We start from the raw sequence: 22,594 nt of genomic DNA on the forward strand, positions 1-22,594 counted from the left end.
AAAACAGTATCACCCTTGTTTAACATGACAATTTTGGCAGCTAATGTTTTGGGTGGGTTATTCGATGAATGGGCAGGTTTTGGTCTGGAAGTCGTCCACCCAATCTGGCAACACTAGAAGGGATTCAGTTTTACATAGGACGACCTTTCGACGAAGACGAAGATGGCTTTCAGAATCCCCTCTCCGTTTTCCATCTCACACATTGTACAGTACAGAGACCAGCCAGGTGAATCAACATGCAGCCAGCGTCTTCCTAAATCCTCCTGAACCCCCCCGGAGGCGGAGACGCGTGGGGTAGGTGTAGAGGCAACCCGTCTGCCTGTTCACTTTGTCATCTTAAGCAGAGAAGGCCAGGGAGTTCACAGCACTGCGCCAAAGACACACAAATACCGCAGAGCTCATCTCATCTCCCATTCAGAAGGAGCAGCGGATACCTCACACTCAACGTCCATTCGCATTACTATCAGCCAGACATCAAAACCAATATCTGCAGCATCTGTTCACACACACACAATCACACCGGCTTACAAACCTACCGAATTACTGAAGATTACAAGCCCCTTCCTCTGCCGCGCCGTCGCTGGGTTTGTCATTTGAATCTGAATAAAACAATTATCCGCTCGATGTTATCATGGACTGTGGGATATAAAGAGGATAGGAACTGTCAAAGCAGAAGTGAAAATCCCGCTGTGCCTGAAAACGAAAGGGAAAGTAATGATAAAGGAGGATGACAGTTTGCGCTCCTAGTTTGAATATAAAGTGCCACCACTGAGAGATTATAGAATTCCACCCGAGTGTTCATTAGCTTCTCGGTGGTGATTGGATAATGGCTGAAGAACCGCCACATTAATGCGGCCTGCGGGTGAAATCCAGAGCGTCGCTCGCAAATTGCGCATTCTTTTATTACAATTCAACCATTTGTGGCCGGAACAACGTGGATAACGACCTTTTTATGAGATTGGAGTTGTCTCATAAGCATTTCATGGGCTAAATCATTTCAAAACACCGCCATCTCATCTGATCCTAATGGCCTTGGGTTGTTTTAGTGTCTGTTTGGTTTGTTTTTTGTGTTATGCTTGTCAGATTTTATTAAGCGTGAATGGCTGATTGTTTTTGATTGTGCTGCTTTTTTTGTTGCCGTTCTTAAGTGGGTTGACACATTTGCTCACTTTGTTTTCTGTCTTCCTCTGATCATGTCTCGTCCTGCTTTTGTTACAGTATTATATGTATAATACACTGTGTGTGTGTGTGTGTGTGTGTGTGTGTGTGTGTGTGTGTGTACCTGTGTGATGCCTGTAGACAGGGGTTTCGCTAGACTACATTTACTGGGGCACGTGCCCAGTGACGTAGCGGACGGGCCCGCAAGGTACGCACTGCGGGGGGCCCCGCGTAATCTCACCCCCCCCCCCCCCCAGTCGACACCCACAGTCTTTAGTTTGTGATCAGGTTGGGGCGCTACGCAACACTAACCCCCCTCTCCAGTTTGGGATCGCTCCTCAGTTTCTGAACGCTTCCTCACGTCGTCACTCCACTACATCCCTTTTCGCCGCTCCTCACTTAATGATTGCTTTCTTGCGTCGTCGCTCCACTGACGCTGTTTACTGGAGATTCACTCTGAATGGATCATTTGAATTAGTGAGTTGTTTACTGGAGATCCACTCTAAATGGATAATTTGAATTAGTGAGTTGTTTACTGGAGATTCACTCTGAATGGATCATTTGAATCAGAGTGTTGTTTGCCTGAGACTCACTCTGAATAGATCGTTTGAATTATTGAGTTGTTTACTGGAGATTCACAATGAATGGATCATTTGAATTGGTGAGTTGTTTGCTGGAGATCCACTCTGAATGGATCAGTTGAATTGGTGAGTTGTTTACTAAGGATTCACACTGAATAGGTCATTTGCGTAAGTGAGTTGTTTACTAGAGATCCACTCTGAATGGATCATTTGAATTACTGAGTTGTTTACTGGAGATTCACTCTGAGTGGATCATTTGAATTAGTAAGTTGTCTACTGTAGAATTACTCTGAATTAATCATTTGAATTGGTGAGTTGTTTATTAGAGATCCACTCTGAATGGATCATTTGAATTAGTCAGTTGTTTACTGTAGAATCACTCTGAATTAATCATTTGAATTGGTGAGTTGTTTACTGGAGATTCACTCTGAATGGATAATGTGAGTTAGTGAGTTGTTTACTAGAGATCCACTCTGAATAAATCATTTGAATTAGTGAGTTGTTTACTGGAGATTCACTCTGAGTGGATCATTTGAATTAGTGAGTTGTTTACTTGAGATTCACTCTGAATGGATCATTTGAATTAGTGAGTTGTTTACTGGAGATTCACTCTGAGTGGATCATTTGAATTAGTGAGTTGTTTACTGGAGATTCACTCTGAGTGGATCATTTAAATTAGTGAGTTGTCTACTGTAGAATCACTCTGAATTAATCATTTGAATTTGTGAGTTGTTTACTAGAGATTCACTCTGAATGGATCATTTGAATAAGTGAGTTGTTTACTAGAGATTCACTCTGAATGGATCATTTGAATTAGTGATTTGTTTACTGGAGAAAAATTCATGAGTAAAGCATTGCAGTAATGAAAGAACTTAACAAAAATGCTTAATCTATCAGATTTGTTTTCTTTAATATGTGTAAATTTGCCACTAAAGCATTGTTTAAATCCGGGGCCGCTGTGTGTGTGTGTGTGTGTGTGTGTGTGTGTGTGTGTGTGTGTGTCATCTCTCAGATCCACATCACTGAATGTCATTTGTTCAACCTTGAGGAGCAGTGTTTGAGTCCTTGGCCCTTCTAAAGAGGCTGGGGTTTGTTTGTTCTAGCCTTGATTGATTTATCGGTTACACACCAGGCCATCTGTCTCCATATGAAAACATCAGCATGTCTGCGTTCTGTGTTATCATTATCATGCTTCATAATGTCTGTCCATTCATCTCAGCTCAGCTCAGCTCTTCCATGTCACTTCACTGGAGGAGCCTGAACTACATGATTTAACAGCTGTATGGGCAGAAGGCAGACTGAGACCAACACATTGGCAAATGCCTCTGACATGTTTACACACAATTTATGTTACTGTAGCGTTAAAAAAATGATTACTTGCACAACTATAAAGGCCATAGGGTAAATAAAAAAATAATAAAAAAAGTAAAAGTAATTTGTAAAAATGTTTTTTAATGTGTTTTTAGTTAATGTTTTGTGTGTGTGTGTGTGAGTGTGTGTGCGTGTGTATTTGTTTGTGTGTGTGAGTGTGTATTTGTGTGTGTGTGTGTGTGTCTGTGTGTGTGTGTGTGTGTGTGTGTGTTTTGTATTTTGTTTTTGGCTTTTGTGCTTGTTTTGTTTTGTCTTTATATAGTTTTTTTTTATTTGTTTGTTATATTTTGTGTGTTTTTTAGTTTTGTCTAATTATGTTATTTAGTTTAATTTTGTGCTTTTTGTTTAGTTTATTTGTTTGTTTTATTTAGTTTAGTGTGTTTTGTTTTGTATTTTGTTTATATTTTTGGGTTTTGTTTTCTTTTGTTTTGTATGTTTATTGTTTTGTTTTTTATTTGTTGTTTATTTGATTATTTTTTTTGTTCATTTTTCTCTGTTTTGTTTTGTATTTTATTTTGTCAATTTTTTTTAGTTTTTTATTAGTTTTTTGTTTAGTTTGTCTATTTTGTTTAGTTTTGTGTCTTTTTGTGTCTAGTTTTTTTATTTTTTATTTTTGTGTTTTTGTTTTACATTTTTTTGATAGTTTTTTATTTAGTTTTGTACTATGTAGTTTTGTGCTTCTTTTGTTTTGTGTTCATTTTTTGTTTGTTTTGTGTTTTGTTTAGTTTTGTCGAATTTTTGTGGAATTATTATTTTTTTGTTAAATATGTATGTCTGTCTGTCTGTCTGTCTGTCTGTCTGTATGTATGTATGTATGTATGTATGTATGTAAGTAACTAAGTAAACTTAGTGTTTAACTAAGTAAACATTTAAATAATCAATAAATAAAAATAAATTCTAAAAAATAACCTTATATTTTAACAATGTCAATAGATATAGTTCATATGCTTTATTTGAGGTTTCAAACTGGAGAGATGTCATAAAAATGTCATAATGAGAACATTTAATTTATTTTATTTAGTTTTTTGTTTCATTTCATTTTCTTTTCTTTCATTTCATTTTATTTTTTATTTAATCTAATTTAATTTATTAATTAATTTATTTTGTTTTATTTCATTTCATTTTAATCATATTTTTATTTTGTTTTATTTTATATTATTTTTTCTCAATTCATTTCATTTTCTTTTATTTAATTTTATTACATTTTTATTGTATTTTATTTATTTTACTTTATTTCCTTTTTATTTTATTTGAGTGAACAACCCCATTAAGAGAGGGTTTCATTAAAAAATATGTTTAACTTTATCCATTTATCCATATAATTTTTTTCCCGAGAAATCTTCTTCATCTTAAAACAAAAACAGATAAAAAGGCAGAATAAAAGTCACTGTGTCTGTCCTCCTCAGTGAATCATTTAATATATTTATAGGCTTTATGACAAACTGAAGGGAATATGTGGCCAATTAAAAATATCCTAATTGAGAACATTATATAACATTGAATAAAAACTATTTAGAAATAGGCTTCATTAAAAAAGTTTTATTTATTTATCTAAACTTTTTTTCAGATGTTCACCTTTAAACAAACAAACAAACAAACAATCGAAAAAAAAAACGGCATGAAAAAAGCAGAATAAAAGTCATTCTGTCCATCCTCCTCAGTGAATCATTTAATATTTTTTGTCTCTCTCATTTCCACTAACCCAGAGTCTGTTCTCTGTGTGCGGAGTAACAGCTCTGTTCTGTCTTCTGGATGTGTGTGTGTGAGTGTGTGTGTGTGAGCTCCTCATTCACCCTCTCCACCTCTCTCATCTCCAGAACTCTGGCCACAAGGACTGTGATGTCCAGTACGCGGAACTGGATACTGCAGCTCTGGCTTCCTCTCCCAGTCCACGCAGCTCAGTGCAAACGGCCGGGGACCTTGTCGAGTACGCAACCATCCAGCCTAGCTCACACTAACGCATGCCATTGTAGGCCTTTCCCTTATGAAGGTACACAGACTGCTGCACTCCTGTGTTTCTTCTCCTCTGTTTGTCCCTCACTCTCTCTCACTGAAAACACTCCATTCCTTCTGTGCTTCCTGCTTGTGTTCTGTTGGATTTGGGTTTTTGGTTTTATTATATCTACACTGAAAAAAAAAGAGATTTATTGGATTTACTCAATTCTGTTTAGGGTAAGTGGTTGCAAACAATTTACAGTTGAAGTCAAAATGATTCACCCTCCTATGAATTAGATCAAATCTTTCTCAAATGATGTTTAACAGAGCAAGGAAATTTTCACAGTATGTCCCATAATATTTTTTCTTCTGGTGAAAGTCTTATTTGTTTTATTTCGGCTAAAATAAAAGCGGTTTTTAATTTTTTAAACACCATTTTTAGGTCAATTTTATTAGCCCCCTTAAGCTATATTTATTTTCCATTGTCTTCAGAACAAACTAGGGATGTCAATCAGGTATATTTGCCTCCGAGTCTGAGTTTAAGTCACTTTTGAGTATCTACCGATACCGAAACCTCATCCGATACTTCTGCAATACACAAAAAAGCACAAAGAACAGCCAAGAAACAGAATGATCCTAATTTTTTATTGAATTCACCTTATTTTAGCATTCAACAACTCTGTTAACAAGCAGAGCACTTCTGTGAGATAGTTTGAACAATCAAGTAATAAATAACATACAATTCTTCACTATATTTCAACAGTAAATATATATTTTTAAAATGTAATATTAGCACCTCAAATTAAAATACACGGCAGGCAATCCCAAGTTTACACATCCCACAGTTTGCTATGGCAATGTTGTCATCATCAACTTAATAATACCTCCAGACCGCAGACATGCTCGCACCTTCCGATTCAAGCTGCTTTCGTGTTCGACTTTGCCGGCATTTAAATAGGGTCGTAGAGGGGAAATATACAGGAGGGCTAATAATTCTGACTTCGACTATATCATTTCAACAAACAAATTACATTTAGTAATGTTCAACTTCATTTGTTTGTTTAAATTCAGCACATATAAATTGTTTGCAACCAGTTTTCTTAAAAATTTTTGTAAATCCATTTACAATATATCCAATATATATTTTTTCAGTGTGTGATGTACAAAACTGCCTTCTAATTGGATGAGTATTTTGGTTTGTTTAATGAAAATAAACAGGCATTAATAGTGACCTTGATTAAGTATGGAAATCAACATATTATGAGATCAAAGAGGCATTTCCACATTCGTCTAAATAAAAAAGAATAAATATTTAGGGTAATGGTTTCAAATCTAAATTTGATCACTTAAGCCATTGAAAAATAAATCATTTGCCTTAAACATTTTTTTTAAGTCCATAAAAGTACAAAGCATATTGAGTTTTTGTTGAAAATTTTACATTGGTCAAAAAAAAAATTTCTTAATCAAAAACATTTATATTTAATTGGATGAAGTAATGCTTTATTTATTAATGTTTTTTTGTTTTTTTTTTCAATTTTCAGTGTAAATTAGATTAGTTTAACTTTATTGTCATTACACATGTACAAGTACAAGACAACAAAATGCAGCTTAGGTCTAACCAGGAGTGCAATAGCAGCAAGTGCAGGATACAGGTATAAGTTATTTATAACTATTTATAACTTTTCTAGTCATCTCAAATTACATTAATCAAACTGAGAAAAATTATAAACTAAAACTTTGTATAGCTTTCAATATTTTGTTGGAGCTGATTAACTTATTAAAATAAGTTAAAGCAGCATAAAAAATAATGTAATGGAAATAAAGGACATTAACATATTATGAGGTCAGAGGCATTTGTTCATTGTTTTTAAATCCATCATAGTTAACCTACACTGTAAAAAATAATCTTGCTGCCATAAAGTTTCCATTGTTAAATAAATTAACTTTTTTTTTTGTCATCTCGACTTACATCAGTCAAACTGACTAAAAGATTAAGTTAAACTTTGTATATCTTAAAAATAAAATACATAATGAGTTACATAACAATAAAATATTTGTTGTCTTGTTTTTTTTACAGTGTAGTTAAACCCTTAATAAAAAAATTCACTCGCTGTTTACTCAAACCTTTATGAATTTCTTTCTACTGTCGAAAAAAAAATAGTTACATACATATATATATATATATATATATATATATATATATATATATATATATATATATATATATATATATATATATATATATATATATATATGATATGACAAAAAATTTATGACAACAAATGGGTTTGTTACTATAAATTATTTTTGATAAGTTATTTGGGTTAAATCAACAAATTCTTTTGAAGTTATATAAAGTTTACTTACAATTTTTAGCAGGTTGGAAGTTGAAATGGCTAGAAAATGTAATTAGATTTTACTAAAACCAGTTAAGCTGCAATAATTTTGCTTACTGTGTAGTATCTTGTAAAATAAATATTAAATATTTGTCATGTTATCATGACAAATCCAAAATCAATCAGTCATTAAAAATTAGTTATTAAATCTATTATGTTAAAATTGTGTTAAATAAATGTTCTATGTTAAACAGAACTTAGGAAATATTAGAAAAAAAGAGCAGAAAAAATCCCAAAAATGGCTGAAATTTAGCACCATTGACATACAATAAAAAATTGCAACAAAAATGCCCGGTTAAAGTTTTTGATTGAAAAATTGCAAAGATATGCATTTGATGACATTCATTTCTTTGAATACAAAACTAAAACATTATAAAGCATAAAGTTAAGTATGTATCAGCTTATTTTTTTCATACTTTATTTTTTATTATAAAATAATAATCAGCAAACAGAAATGACTTTCAGCATTAATTTAAACCAACTTTTTAAAAAAAAAAAAGGTAGAAAAAAGGCAGCAACTTTTATTTTAAAGTATTTATTTTATTTTTATTTTTTATTATTGTTAATTAATTATTTTAATGTTTGTTGCATTGGATCATTTAAAAAAAATGAGCAACAATAACAGTATTTTCAAAAAGTTTTTTTTTTGAAAGTTTGTATTAAAATAAATAAGGCAATAAATAACACCCAGACATTTTAACTCTCCCCTTTAATCTAATGCAACAACATTCACGCATTATTAAGTTTCGACTATTTGTTCTTTTATGATTTTTTTGGGGCACTGATCGAAATTTATCTTGCCTGGAATGCAGTCAAGATAAATTAAACTTGATTTAATTATATAGTAGATTCATTTAAATCTAGTAAATCAGGCATTCTGATGATTAATCTGATTTACTACACACGCACAACACTAAAAATCTGAATAGCCAGGCTAAACTAATCACACCGGTGTGATTGTATACTTTAAAGGGATAGTTCATGCAAAAATGAAAGTTCTGTCACCATTTACTCATCCTTTACTTGTGTTGTAGGAAATTTTGGGATGTAGGAAACCTGTAACCATTGACTTAGTGTTTATTTAACCTCCTATGGAAGTTAATGGTTACGGGTTTTTAGCTTTCTTCAAAATATCTTAATTTAATTGTCCCCTCTTTTAATCCAATGCAAATTTATCTTGGCAACAGTACAGTCAAGATAAATTATAAGCAAATTAATTATATAGTAGATTCATTGAAATCTAGTAAATCAGATAATTTGATGAGTAATCTGGTTTACTATACACACACAACATTAAAACACCCCTGACTTGGCTGAAAAAAAAAATGGGAGAGACTTTTTAAAAGTCGGTGTAAACACATATCCATGAACAAGCTTGGAAAAGGCTTTGCTTCTTTATAAAGCTTTATATATTTAAAAGCAACCAATTGTAATCCAAATAAACTGTCTGCATGGGGCTCGAATGAGATGCATGTGTGGTCCAAAGAGTGTGATTTTTTTTTTACAGCTGAGATTGATTACGTTGCAGCAAATGCTTTATATATTATTCAAGAGGTTGATTGAATGAGGAAAACCATGTTTAACGAGGATCTGGAAGAGATATACGAGTGGGCATCTTGGTTAATTGCAATTGTGATTGCCATATGTTTAGCGGCTGTCCTTAAATGTGACTAAAGCTTAAACAGATGAGCTACCACGATACCAACACGATCAAGTGATAACCCTCCCCCAAAAAATCTTAATTTCACTGTTTAATATACTGCAAGAGACATCTATAAGGTGGTTTGGGGTTTCCAGAAGTACAGACAGAATTAGGTAATTTATTTTGACGGCCCCCTTAAGACATTCTGTTGACAATATGTGAGAACTATTAGTCCTTAGAGAATTACTTGACTGTCTGCTTAATATCTGCTAACTCTTTATTGAGATCGTCTCCTACTGATTAACTAAAATAGCATTGCAAGTGATTCTACTCATCCTAATTCTGTAACAGTACCCGGTAAGAGTTAGACTTGGGGGAAAAAGTAAGATTCACATCAGCTTCACATTGGTTTATGTTTTTTCCTTATTTTCTTCACGTGATTTTAAAAGCAAGGTAGGTGACTTAGTTCATATCTCTATTAAAGTGCATTTACTTGATCAATAATATTTAAAAAATATATATTATATTTTAAAATCGAATTTAATCATGTGATTCAAGTATTAGTTTTTAGAATTATTACTGGTGATGATTATTAACAGTGACCACATTATTCAGAAATTACAGAATTATTGCAATTATTTCAGAAACCAGACTAGACTGATCACACCAGTGTGATTGCATTAAAGGGTTAAAGGGATAGTTCATCAAAAAAAAAATTACTCATCCTTTACTTGTTTCAAACATTTTTGAGTTTCTTTCTTATCCTGAACAGAGAAGACAATATTTCCAAGAATGTTGAATACCTGTAACCATTAACTTAGCATTTGTTTGAAATGTTTTGAAGTATATGGTTATAGAATTTCAACTTTCTTCGAAATATCTTGTTTTGTGTCAAAAGAAAGAAGCTCATACATGTTTAAGACAAGAAAAGGATGAGAAAATGGTAACAGAATTTTCATTTTTTGGTGAAATATCCCTTTAATGCATCAATAACACAGGTGTGTTCAACAAGGCTGCATTTACTTGATCATAAACAATCATATGTAATTAAAATGTAATTTAATAATGTGATTCAAAGATTTTTTTTATATTATTACTGGTGATAATTATTAATGGTGACATAGTTATTCTGAAATCACAGAATTACCATAAAACGTTTCAGAAACCAGACTACACTGATTACATCTGTGTGATTGTATGCGTTAAAAGGTTAAAGGGATAGTTCATCCAAAAATTTACATTTGTATCAGAAGAAAATATTTACAAGGATGTTGGAAACCTGTAACTGTTGACTTAGTATTTGTTTGTCTTACTATGGAAGAGAGTGGATACAGGTTTTCAGCTTTCTTTAAAAGATCTTGTTTTGTGTCACAAGAAAGAAACTCATAAATGTTTGAAACAAGTAAAGAATGAGGAAATGGTGACAGAATTTAAATTTGTGGGTAAACTATCTCTTTAATGCATCAATCACACAGGTGTGTTCACCAAGGCTGTGTTTATTTGATCATAAACAATAACATTTTAAAAATGGTATTATATTTTAAAAGACTAGAAAAATATTATTAACAGTGACCGAATCATTTAGAAAATACAGAATTACTGCAAAACGTTTCAAAAACTAGACTAGACTGATCACACCAGTTTGATTTTATGCATTAAAGGGTTAAAGGGTTCATTCATTCAAAAAATATATGTTGTGATCATCTATTCATCCTTAACTTGTTTCAAACATTCATGAGTAATTTAATTTAGAAATCGCAGAATAATCAGAAAATGTTTTAGAAACCAGACTAGACTGATCACACTGGTGTGATTGAATGGATTAAATGATTAAAGGGATCATTCATGCAAAAATTTATAAAAAAATTATGTCATCTTCTACTCATGCTTTACTTGTATCATACCTTTTTAAGTTTCTTTCTTCTCTTGCGCACAAGAGAATATATTTCCAAGGATGTTGGAAACCTGTAACTATTGAGTGTTTGTTTTTTCTACGATGGAAGTCAGTGGTTACAGGTTTTCAGCTTTCTTCAAAAAAATCTTGTTTTGTATCCGAAGACATAAACTTGTACATGTTTGAAATAAGTAAAGTATGAGTAAATGGTGACAGAATTAATTTTTGTTTCTGTGACCTATCCCTTTAATGCATCAATCAAACTGGTGTGTTCACCAAGGCTGCATTTATATGATCAGAAACATTATTATTTTGAAATTTGTATTCTATTTTAAAATGTAATTTAATCATGTGATTCAAATTTTCATTTGTAATTATTACTGGTAATAATTATCAATGGTGACAGGATTATTCAGAAATTGCAGAACTACTCCAAACCATTTAAAAAATCAGACTAGACTGATCACACTAGTGTGATCATATGCATTAAAGGGTTAAAGGAATAGTTCATGCACAAATGAAAATTCTGTCACCATTTACCCATCCTTAACTTGTTTCAAACATTAATAAGTAATTTCATTTTTTTTAAATCACAGAATGAACAGAAAACGTTTTTAGAAACCAGACTAGACTGATCACACCAGTGTGATTTTAATGCGTTAAAGGGATAGTTCATGCAAAAATGAATGAAAAATGCTGTCTTTTTTTAAATAAATTATTTATTAATCCTTTACTTAACATAGAATGTTAGAAACCTGTAACCATTGACTTAGCATTTGTTTTTCCTACTATGGAAGTCAAAGATAACAGGTTTTCAGCTTTCATCAAAGTAACTTGTTTTGTGTCCGAAGACAGAAATTTGTACATGTTTAAAACAAACAAAGGATGAGTAAATGTTTGGTAATCTATGCCTTTAAGCCTTACAATCACACTGATGGGATCAGTCTGGTTCCTGAAACATTTTGTTATAAAATATATACTATATTTTTGATCAAATAAATACCGCTTTGGTGAAAACATCAAAAATCTTACCCACCCCAAACTAATTGCTAGTGTATGAATTTTTTATCTTCAGAAATTTTGTCATTTTGCTCGCTCGGTAGGTTTCAGAAAAATTCTTTTAACGTTATCTGCACTGTATAAGATAAACACACAAGAGTGTCCGATTTGTGTCTGTTACTGTCCCAGTGTGCAGCAGATTTCCCATCAGTTCAGGAACTCATCCCTTCTGCTTTTAGATAATAGCAGCCGAGAGGAAAAAGAAAGCAGGAGAAAAAAAAGCAGTTCTCAGGGGTAAAGTCTGAATGAGTCAGCCTCGCTGTTAAAACAAGCAATTAATATCACAGCGTGGAGTTCTCAGAGGGCCACCACTGCAAACACTGCTGAACAGGAACAACGTAAAACATGAAGAAGGGGAAAAAAACTTCCACAAAAGACTTCATTTAATTTTTAAAACGCTGACAGCCTTTCCTAGCTAAGAATGTAAAGTTTGAAGGCAAGGGAGAAAAAATCAACAAATGGAATTGCTAAATCAATGTTAGCTGACACAGGGTGTTGTTATATAAGCACTGTTGAATTAAAAGGATAGTTCACCCAAAAATAATAAATAAAAAATCTGGCATCATTTACCCGCACTTCACTTGTTTCAAACCTGTTAAACACATAAGATTTTATTTTAACTTATTTAAATTTTATTTTAAATGTTTTATTTAAGTAATTAATTAATTAGTGGATGGATTTATTTGTTTATTTATTAATTTGTTTATTTATTTATTTACTTATTTTTATTTATTATTATTATTTATTTATTTAACAATACCTGTTTAACATAAGATTCTGTGGTCCAAGGTCACATTTCTGTTAAACACTATATTATTATAAACAGCAGTTTTTATAACAGTATATATTTAGTAAAATATTGCACATAAAGCAGCAACATCTACTAAAAAGGTTGCTAAGCAGTTTATAGGCAAAGAGTTTAATAACTTCAGTGCATTCAGCTGTAAAATTGCATCAAAAAACTCAAAACAACATACATTCCATATAGAGATACACACCAGAGTCATGTGGTTGATTTCAAAACAAATGTCTAAGATAATCATGCTCTTGGTCGGGTATGTGAGCGGTAATGACCATCTCTGAAATAACAAACTAATTTTTAAAGAAGTGCTATCATTACAAATAAATTACATATTTTAAGTCTAAATTATTGCGTACTTGTCTAAAAAATATTTAGCTATATTAGTCAATGAGTTTAAAGAATAAATATGAACTGAAAGTTTAAAAATATATATGTCATGGAGATTGAATGAACTAAAGATTCACTGTGAAATATACTCAAAACAATATACAGTTGAAGTCAGAATTATTATGCCCCCTTTGATTTTTTTTTTCTTTTTTTAAATATTTCCCAAATGATGTTTAACAGAGCAAAGAAATTTTCACGGCATGTCAAATAATATTTTTTTCTTCTGGAAAATTTTTTTTTTATTATTTTGGCTAGAATAAAAGCAGTTTATTTTTTTTAAACTATTTTAAGGACAAAACTATTAGCCTCTTAAAGCTATTTATTTTTCTGATAGTCTACAGAACAAACCATGGTTATACAATGAGTTGCCTAATTACTCTAACCTGCCTCGTTGACCTAATTAAACTGGTTAAGCCTTTAAATGTCACTTTAAGCAGGAGAGAAGTGTCTTTAAAAATATCTAGTAAAATATTATTTACTGTCATCATGGCAAAGATAAAATAAATCAGTTATCAGAAATGAGTTATTAAAACTATTATGTTCAGAAATGTGTTGAAAAAATCTTCCCTTTGTTAAACAGAAATTTGAGAAAAGATAAACCAGGGTGCTAATAATTCATGGGGGCTAATAATTCTGACTTCAACTGTATATTCTGTATGGAAATACACACAAGAGCATTGGTTAATATCAAAACAAATGTCTGAAATTAGGAGCTCTTGGTGGGGTATGTGAGCAATGAGTGACCTTCTTTGAAATACCGAAAACAAATAACTTTCAAATAACTGCTATTGTTACAAATAAAGTACATATTTTAAGTGTAAACCTAAGACAAAAATGCATAAATATCTTGATTTGATTTATTTCTTTTCGAACAGAAATATCATAGATAAAATATATTTAACAGAAAAATTTATTTCAACATGGTCGAAAATAGGATGGAATGAAGAATAAGCTTATTATTTTCCCACCCCATTACCACATACATGATTCATCTATTACTTAAACTTACGTTTTCTTTTACTTTTCTCTTTTTTTTACATGAAACATATTTATATCCTTTTGACATCTTTGACAAATTATATGTTTGATTCCATTTGTACTCTTAAATTTTGTAACATAGACATAAAAAATAAATAAATAGTTCTGCAAATAGCTAAAAATTAAAATTTCATCATACCTTTCTCAATTTTTCCTTTTTCAATCACCTTCATCATTAAATTCCTTTAATAATGACGTAAGCGTGCCCAGGCCTGAATGTAATGTGAGTGTGGGCCATCGGGCAAGACAGGAGGGGGGACAAGCGTGCTTTGGCCCAGTTCAAGGCAACTCTCCATAGTTTGAGTACGCCTTTAATTGCATATACTCGTTATATAACCTCATTATCCATTTTTTAAATCAATATTATGACTACTTTTTAATTTCCCAATCTTAGTCATTAAAGAACAAAAAAGAGCTGCTGTTTAAACATGGTGTGTATGTGGCATGGCACGTAATTTCGTCCATGCTAGTAATATATTGTTCATGGGAAGACATCCAAACCAATCCAAGAGCTGGCCAGCAAAAGATAAGATTTTAAGATCAAAATGATTTTGAAGTATGTTATTTTATTTCTCCGGCAATTACAGTATTCATGAGTGTTGTGAAAACGGTTTCAAGCCAAGCATTAAAGTCAAAGTTTAATATTGCACTATAAACAAATGTCAAGTTCACACAGTATGCGCACTGATGCTAAACACAGACTGCCTGCTGAAAATAATCATTTATTTCCGTTCAAGGGCACAAAGAACTTTGTTGTGAGAATAAAATAGTCTCTGCGGAGGGAAAACTCTGTTCAGATCTTTATGATTTTAATAGCACTACACTACATTGTAAAAAATGCAGGGTTCCACACAATTCATTCATGTTCTCCCGACACAAATCGATTAAGCTAATTTAACAAATTTAAGTGGATTGAACATAAAATCAATTAAGTTTGAACAAGCAAGAAAAAAACTGGAAATTGTAAGCACGAAGTCGTTTTAGAATTAATATGTTCATAATAAATTCACATTTGCAATTCATGATCTCTTTAAAGTTGGTATGAAACTGAGGTGATGATGATTCTGCTTATTGTGACTTATAAGTGGTTGTTTTAACTGAGCATTGCGAATTGATTGGAGTGCTGTGGTCTCCTATTGGTCAGTCTCATGTGACTGTCAATTTTGATGTTTCCATTTAAAATATACATTCACCGGCCACTTTATTAGGTACACCTGCCCAACTACTCAATAATGCAAGAATGGGGACGAAAGGTGATTCAAGTGACTTTGAACATGGCATGGTTTTTGGTGCCACATGGGCTGGTCTTTCACAAACTGCAGATCTACTGGGGTTGTCACGCACAACCATCACTAGGATTTGCAGAGTAAGATCAGAAAAAAAGAGAAAATATTTAATGAGCGGCAGTTCTGTGGACGTAAATGCTTTGTTGACATTAGAGGAGAATGACCAGACTGGTTCAAGCTGATAGAAAGACAACAGTAACTCAAATAACCACTCGTTAAAACCGAGGTACAGATATGGAGAACGCGTGTTTCTGCATGTGCAGTACTGCAAATCGTCAGCCGCAGTCACGCGTTTTACTGCAGCTTTATGCCTTTTCATAAAAAAAAAAAAAAAAAAAACATTTCTGTGATTTACGCATTAGGAACAACCGCTTTTCCTTTGACTTAGTTGTCATGCGTGTTTCAATGCATGGACAGTATTTGTGTGCGATCGCTCGATTCAGCTCCCTCGATTCCTCCAGCAGCGAGATTCTTAATTTATTTAGGAGATAATGATTACATGTTTGTATTTACATATAAATGCAACAGAAAACGTTACAAATTACGTGTCCATTTTTGCTCAACACAATTTCATAGATCTAGATAAAATAGCCTAAGCGATATTAAAATAATTTAAAGATATACAAATATCGGATATAACAAAAACATTAAATAAACCAATATAAAACAAACAAAAGCTATGACGATTTAGGAATATACAGTGTCATATAAATTAATTAAACCATTTTAAGCCATTTTAAACTTTAATTTTACAAAGGCCTATCTGAAAAAAAGATTTTGGATATTTTCTGAAAACAACTAACAATGGAATTTATTATAATTTTATTATTTTTAAATTAATATTATTTAATAAGTATTTGGATACGAGGATATTAATCAAATTGTGCAAATAGTTTTTTTTTTTTTTTTTTTTTTTTTACAAACAGATTATTTAAATTATAAATGATAATAGAAAGGAATTGAAAGGTACTTTATGATGGTTTTGCTCACCCAAAAATGCTCTGTTTGCACGATTCAATTAATATCGTAGTATCCAAATAAATATTTCAAAACTCCTCCCTTGTTTATTGTTTTTAAATCACTCGCACATTCTCAGTAGCCATATATGTATGCAGAAGAGCATGTCTGAATGCATAACATGCTGAACTTTGAGGAGGATGGGCTACAGTCCGGGTGCCACTCCTGTCAGCTAAGAACAAGAAACTGAGGGCACAATTTGCACAGGCTCACCAAAATTGGACAATATAGAAGATTGGAAAGACGTTGCCTGGTCTGATGAGTCTCGATTTCTGCTGCGGCATTCGGATGGTAGGGTCAGAAATTGGCTTCAACAACATGAAAGCATGGATCCATGCTGCCTTGTATCAACGGTTCAGGCTGCTGCTGCTGGTGTATTAGTTATAGTGGTGGATTTTTTTTTGGCACACTTTGAGCTCATTAGTACCAATTGAGCATTGTGTGAACATCACAGCCTGAGTATTGTTGCTCACCATGTCCATTCCTGTATGACCACAGTGTACTCATCTTCTAATGGCTACTTCCAGCAGGATAAAGCGCCATGTCATAAAGCGCAAATCATCTTAGACAAGTTTCTTGAACATGACAATGAGTTCACTGTACTCAAACGGCCTCCGCAGTCAACACACCTCAATCCAATAGAGCACCTTTGAGATGTGATAGAATGGGAGATTCACATCATGGATGTGCAGTCGATGAATATACAGCAACTACGTGATGCTATCATGTCAATATGGACAAACATATCTGAGGAATATTTCCAGTACCTTGTTGAATCTATGCCAAGAAGGATTAAAGGAGTTTAGAAGGCAAAAGCGAGACTAAACTAGTATTAGTAAGGTGTAGCTAATAAAGAGGCCGGTGAGTGAATATAAAATGATGTGCATGGATAATTCATAAACTGTAAGTACTGCAATATTTTACTTTTTATTTTGCTTTTATTTTAATTCTGAATCATATAAGTACAGTCAGAAGGCAGAGAGATCTGCAATAATCACTTAAAACTTGCTCTCAGAATTGGTCTGAAATAATTGCAAAGTTCAAATTGCTTTTAGCACTAATTTTACAGACATGTTTGCTCTGAATTTGCATAATTCCTTTAGCAAATTGAGTGCTGAAACACAAAGACAGCGTGTTCTAATAAACAATGCTGTCAGCAGATTCAATTCATTCTCAGTGAATTTCTCCCTTTGAGTGCTTTTAATAAGATTCCCATTCCTTGAATGCATTTGAATGTCATGGAGTTTCTCTTTTACTTTCTCTGGACCGAGGTGCATTTTGTCTAATTGCTTAAACGATGCAATCACATTTGCTTTGAATTGCAATTTCCAAGTGTTTTTATTTTCCATTAGTACTTATTAACATTAATGAGATTCAATATCGTTTGTAATGTCATTCAAGTCCAAATGTGGCCTTTAAAAATGATAATTACCTCTTCAGCTTATGCCTCAAATGTGGCTTCAGCCATTTGACCCATATTACCATAATGATTAATGACTGACATTCTAATATCTGTCATTAGAGACCAAACATGTTTTTATCTCTTATGCCATCTAAGCCTTGATGGTTTGCAAGATTTACAGTCTCAGGTGGCCGTCTTTCTTCCAGGAGATCCTGCGCATGGAGATTAACATCTTATGCTGACGCTTGCCTTTTTTTTCTTTGCCTGTTGAATATTCCGTCAAAATATGAAAATTTTCACTAAGGAGTAAAAAAGGAAAAGCAAGAAAATATTATAAAAGTTTGTGATTTGTTGCATCACTTGGTCAATTACTATTATATTTTAATCTTAATTAAAATGCAGTAATGTCATAGAAGAATACATTTATGTTCCCCAAAGGAACTTTTAGTGAATTGTTCTTAAAATAACCTACACATAAAGCAAAGTAACTTTTTTCCACTGTAATATTTTAGGCTAAAGGTTAATATTTTGTGAAATGGAATGTTAAAATTACATGAATGTTAAGGGTTTTTCCGTCAATACCACTAAAGTAGCTTTATTTTTAAGAGCGTAATACTTCTAAAGACAATGTGCACAATACCTTAAATAATACAGTGGTATAGTTATTGCATATCCTATCATATTGTAGTTATAAGTATATCATTAAAACATTAAATCTGTCCATCTATAGTGGCAACACCCTAGAAACTGTAGAAATTCCATAGCAACCACTTTAAATATTTTCACAGCTGTATAACAATGTCTTACCAACCACCTGAGTTAATTAAACTTAAGAAACTTTCATAAAACTTTATTGTCTTTCTCCAAAGGGGTTAAAATTTGTCTTCAGGCAGAAGCTCATACAGGAAAATACAAATACGATAAATTAAATTCTCAAATTGGGAAAATACACATTTAAAATTTCATGTCAACCTATTTAAAAAAAAAAAAAAAAAACTTAGCATAGCAAGACCCTTATGTTGTGTTCACACCAGACATGGGTTGGGCAAATAAATTGTGCTATTCGCGTATAGACGCGGAGAACATTTGGAGTTTATTCACTTTATTTGTGTGAAATTCACTTCACAATAGACGTCAATTCGTGTTATGGGCACACTGGACTTTAATTTCGTGGCTAAATTGCTAAGATGGGGTTTATTGAGAGAGTAGCTGTGTATATGTGCTTTAGAAAGGCTGAAAAACAGCGTATATTAGTTCAGCGCCATGTCTTGAGTCCACTAGATCCTGATTTCAGAGGTGCATTCAGCTCTGTGAGTCTATCAACTCCTCCGGAAACTATACCTGCATGATGGAGGCTTTCAGCAGAGCTTCTGACTGAGCCAAGCCCAGTTTGAAGAGTTGTTGTTTGCTGTCAACAGCAGGATTTCCCCTCTGGACACCAACAACAGACATTACATCCTATTCACACCCCTACAAAAGCAAGCTCCTGATTGGTTAACACAGTGAATATGTCCGCTAAAGTTCAGGGGTCTCATGTACGAAGACTTGCGTGGAAATCTTACTAAAACATTGCGTACGCACAAAGCTGTAAATGTGCGTACGCAGAAAAAAATTCAGATGTATGAAACACTGCGTACGCCGAATCTCACGCATATTCTTTTGTACATCTGAATGAACGTGAAACTGAGCGCAACATGCACGAGCGCAAAACCCCTCCCTGCCTCCTCCCCCGTATGAATATGCTAATGACTATGCTAATGGCAAAAACCCAACGAAAAAGCAATGGCAAAAGCAAGCAAAAAGAGAAACTTTAAACAGAATGTGAATTAGAGGTGCTGCTTTCGGAGGTAGACCGGAGAAAAGCGGTGTTATTTGCAAGTTTGTTCTCCGGAATTAATAACAAAAGAAAAAAATAGAGTGGTAGAGTTTAGCTGATACGGTTAACACAGTTGGGTCTGAACATCGCACTGAGTGCATTAAAAAAAAGACATAGTGTGGTTTATATCTGTAAAATGTTGCAGTACGCTTAACAGTCTCAGTGGCGTGCTCGTAAGATGCATGTGATCATGAATTGATACGTTCGAGCATGAACTAGGCTCGATTCCAGCGTCTGATGAGCTCTTTCTTGTTTTTTCCCCTGCTACATATCAGATTTTGCCAACTATTTATTTCTGATTCACGCATGCAAATTCATCTTCAGATAGTGTCTTTATAGCAATGTGCGTGCAGTAGATCGCTCAGATTACATTGGGAAAACAGGCGACTGCTGCAAATTGTGCTTTAATGTTTGGCTTGTCAAATGTATGGTATGGAAACCTTATATACCTGCTGAACCCGTCTCATACAGCTGCCATTGCAAGGCTCAGACACTTTGTAGAGAGCAATTTAACACAACTGCCTCTAGGAGTCGCCAATGGAAATAAAACAGACACGCACAAAAAATGTGCGTAGGCCTGCCAGAAAGCTGCCGTGAAGCTGCGCACATTCCCACGTTCAGTTCATTGTTAGTAAATCCAAACGTGAGCGATTCTGAGCGTGAAACCTGGCGTACGCAAAGTTTTTGTGCGTACGCAGCGTTGATACATGAGGCCCCAGATTTTCAAATTCCAGCAATTTGTGCATTAAACGCGTCAAACACACAACATGCTCAATTCACAGCGCTTTATTTGCGCCACCTCAATTGCGATGTCTATTTGTGTCTTCGCATTGACTTAACATGTAAATCACTCACACTATCCTAACTGCTTAACAACACCGGAGTAACCACCCAGAATACTCTAAAACTACATAGCAACCATCTAGGTAACCTCTGCAGCCATGTTGCAACACCCTGCAGTGCTAATGTTACCCATAGCAACCTCCTAGCAACCACACAGTATAGCCAGAGATTTTCTTACTATGCGGGAGTTCAAAATGTCTGGAATACATTATTTACCATTTGAATACCCGTAACTGGGTCAGGTAAAGGATGTCTTAGCCAATCAAATGGCACCTTTTAGTCTCCCTCTCTGAGTACTGCTATGGAAGCAGTGTTAGCATTAGCTATTATGTTTTTTTTAGGCTAAACATTTCAGGCTGTCAATATGCTTTGATTTTGCCTAAAAACTGCATAACCAACACATCAAAAAACTCCTGGACTGAATAGCAACACACCACCAATGAACAAAGTGAGCATAGAAAACATACCATAGCAACACACTAGTAATAGCTACAAAACTTTGCAACTGCATAGAAAACCTTCTAGCAATCATCCAGACCTAATACTGTGTTCCCACAAATACTCTATAGTTTTTGCTGTAAAATGTACAGTATTACTGGGCGACTCTGTGGTGCAGTAGGTAGTGCTGTTGCCTCACAACAAGAAGGTCATTGGTTCGAGCCTCTGCTGGGTCAGTTGGTGTTTCTGTGTGGAGTTTGCATGTTCTCCCTGTGTTCGAGTGGGTTTCCTCCGGGTGCTCCGGTCTCCCCCACAGTCCAAAGACATGCGGTACTGGTGAATTGGGTAGGCTTAATTGTACGTAGTGTATGATTGTGAAGGAGTGTGTATGGTTGTTTCCCAGTGAAAACATGCGCTGGATAAATTGGCGGTTCATTCCGCTGTGTCGACCCCAGATTAATAAAGGGACTAAGCCAAAAAGAAAACGAATGAATGAATGTACAGTATTATTGGCAATTTTTACTGTCAAATTTACAAAAGCACTGTAAATTAACAATCTGCTGTAGTTTTACAGCACAATTGTTATTGTTAATTTGCAGTGCACTTGTAAATTTTACAGTATTACTGCAAAATTTACAAGCACTCTGGAACAATTTAAAATTACAATTAACAATTGCAAAAGTATTAAAGTTTAACAGCAGAATTGTAATTATAAATTTACAGCGTGCTTTTAATTTTACAGTATTACTGGGAATTTTTGTGAGTATTACTGGCAACTGTATTGTAGTTTTACAGCAGAATTGTATTTGTTAATTAACAGTGCACTTGTACGTCTTACAATATTACTGGTATTTTTAACGTTATTTTACAGTGTAACTTTTAATAAACAGCATAATGTTTTTGCACCATATGTAGTAAAGTTTGTGCTTGAATTAATCGGTTTTGTTAATTAGTTGCTGGGTAACCCAACAACTCCAGTAGCATAAACAAATGACCTGTATTTTTGTAGGGTTTATTATTATACTAGACTCATATTTTATTTACATTTTTTATTTATAATTTGAGGTATGCTTATGTGGGATAAATATTGAGCACAAAAAATACATATTTTTGCACATTTTACATATTTCTTTTGCACTTCTTCATCACCTTTGAATGTAAAATATCTCAGAAAAAAATATGCAAATTAAATAACATCGTGTTCAGTGTGTGTCTGTACAGATATAATGTCTTTCTGACAGGAAATCTGAGTTATCAAATAAGAATAAAGGCAAAAAAAAAAAAAACCTAAACAAAATGAAACCAAGGGCGCACAGTGGCGTAGTGGATATCACTGTTGCCTCACAGCAAGAAGGTCGCTGGTTCAAGCCTCGGCTGGGTCAGTTGGCATTTCTGTGTGGAGTTTGCATGTTCTCCCCATGTTGGCATGGGTTTCCTCTGGATGCTTCGCTTTCCCCCACAGTCCAAAG

General features: G+C 33.5%; 1 protein-coding gene and 1 long non-coding RNA gene across 14 annotated transcripts in view; one reads left to right on the top strand and one right to left on the bottom strand.

The window, feature by feature from the left end:
* Positions 1-22,594, top strand: part of nectin1b (nectin cell adhesion molecule 1b) — a 525,250-nt gene that overhangs the window by 474,845 nt on the left and 27,811 nt on the right. For 6 of the 13 annotated variants that reach the window (XM_073929169.1, XM_073929170.1, XM_073929182.1 and 3 more), the window contains one exon: positions 4,928-5,100. The exons of 5 other annotated variants lie outside the window; for them this stretch is intronic. In XM_073929169.1, the coding sequence (XP_073785270.1) occupies positions 4,928-5,068 (141 nt within the window). In that variant the 3' untranslated portion in view covers positions 5,069-5,100. The remainder of the gene's footprint in view (positions 1-4,927; positions 5,101-22,594) is intronic. 2 more of the 13 variants (XM_073929172.1, XM_073929175.1) reach the window with 1 other exon arrangement.
* The window catches only part of LOC141378667 (uncharacterized), an 80,928-nt gene that overhangs the window by 18,807 nt on the left and 39,527 nt on the right, over positions 1-22,594 (bottom strand). The window lies entirely within an intron of this gene.

The sequence above is a fragment of the Danio rerio genome, chromosome 18 (genome assembly GCF_049306965.1).
Source record: "Danio rerio strain Tuebingen ecotype United States chromosome 18, GRCz12tu, whole genome shotgun sequence".
NCBI classification, from domain to species: Eukaryota; Metazoa; Chordata; class Actinopteri; order Cypriniformes; family Danionidae; genus Danio; species Danio rerio.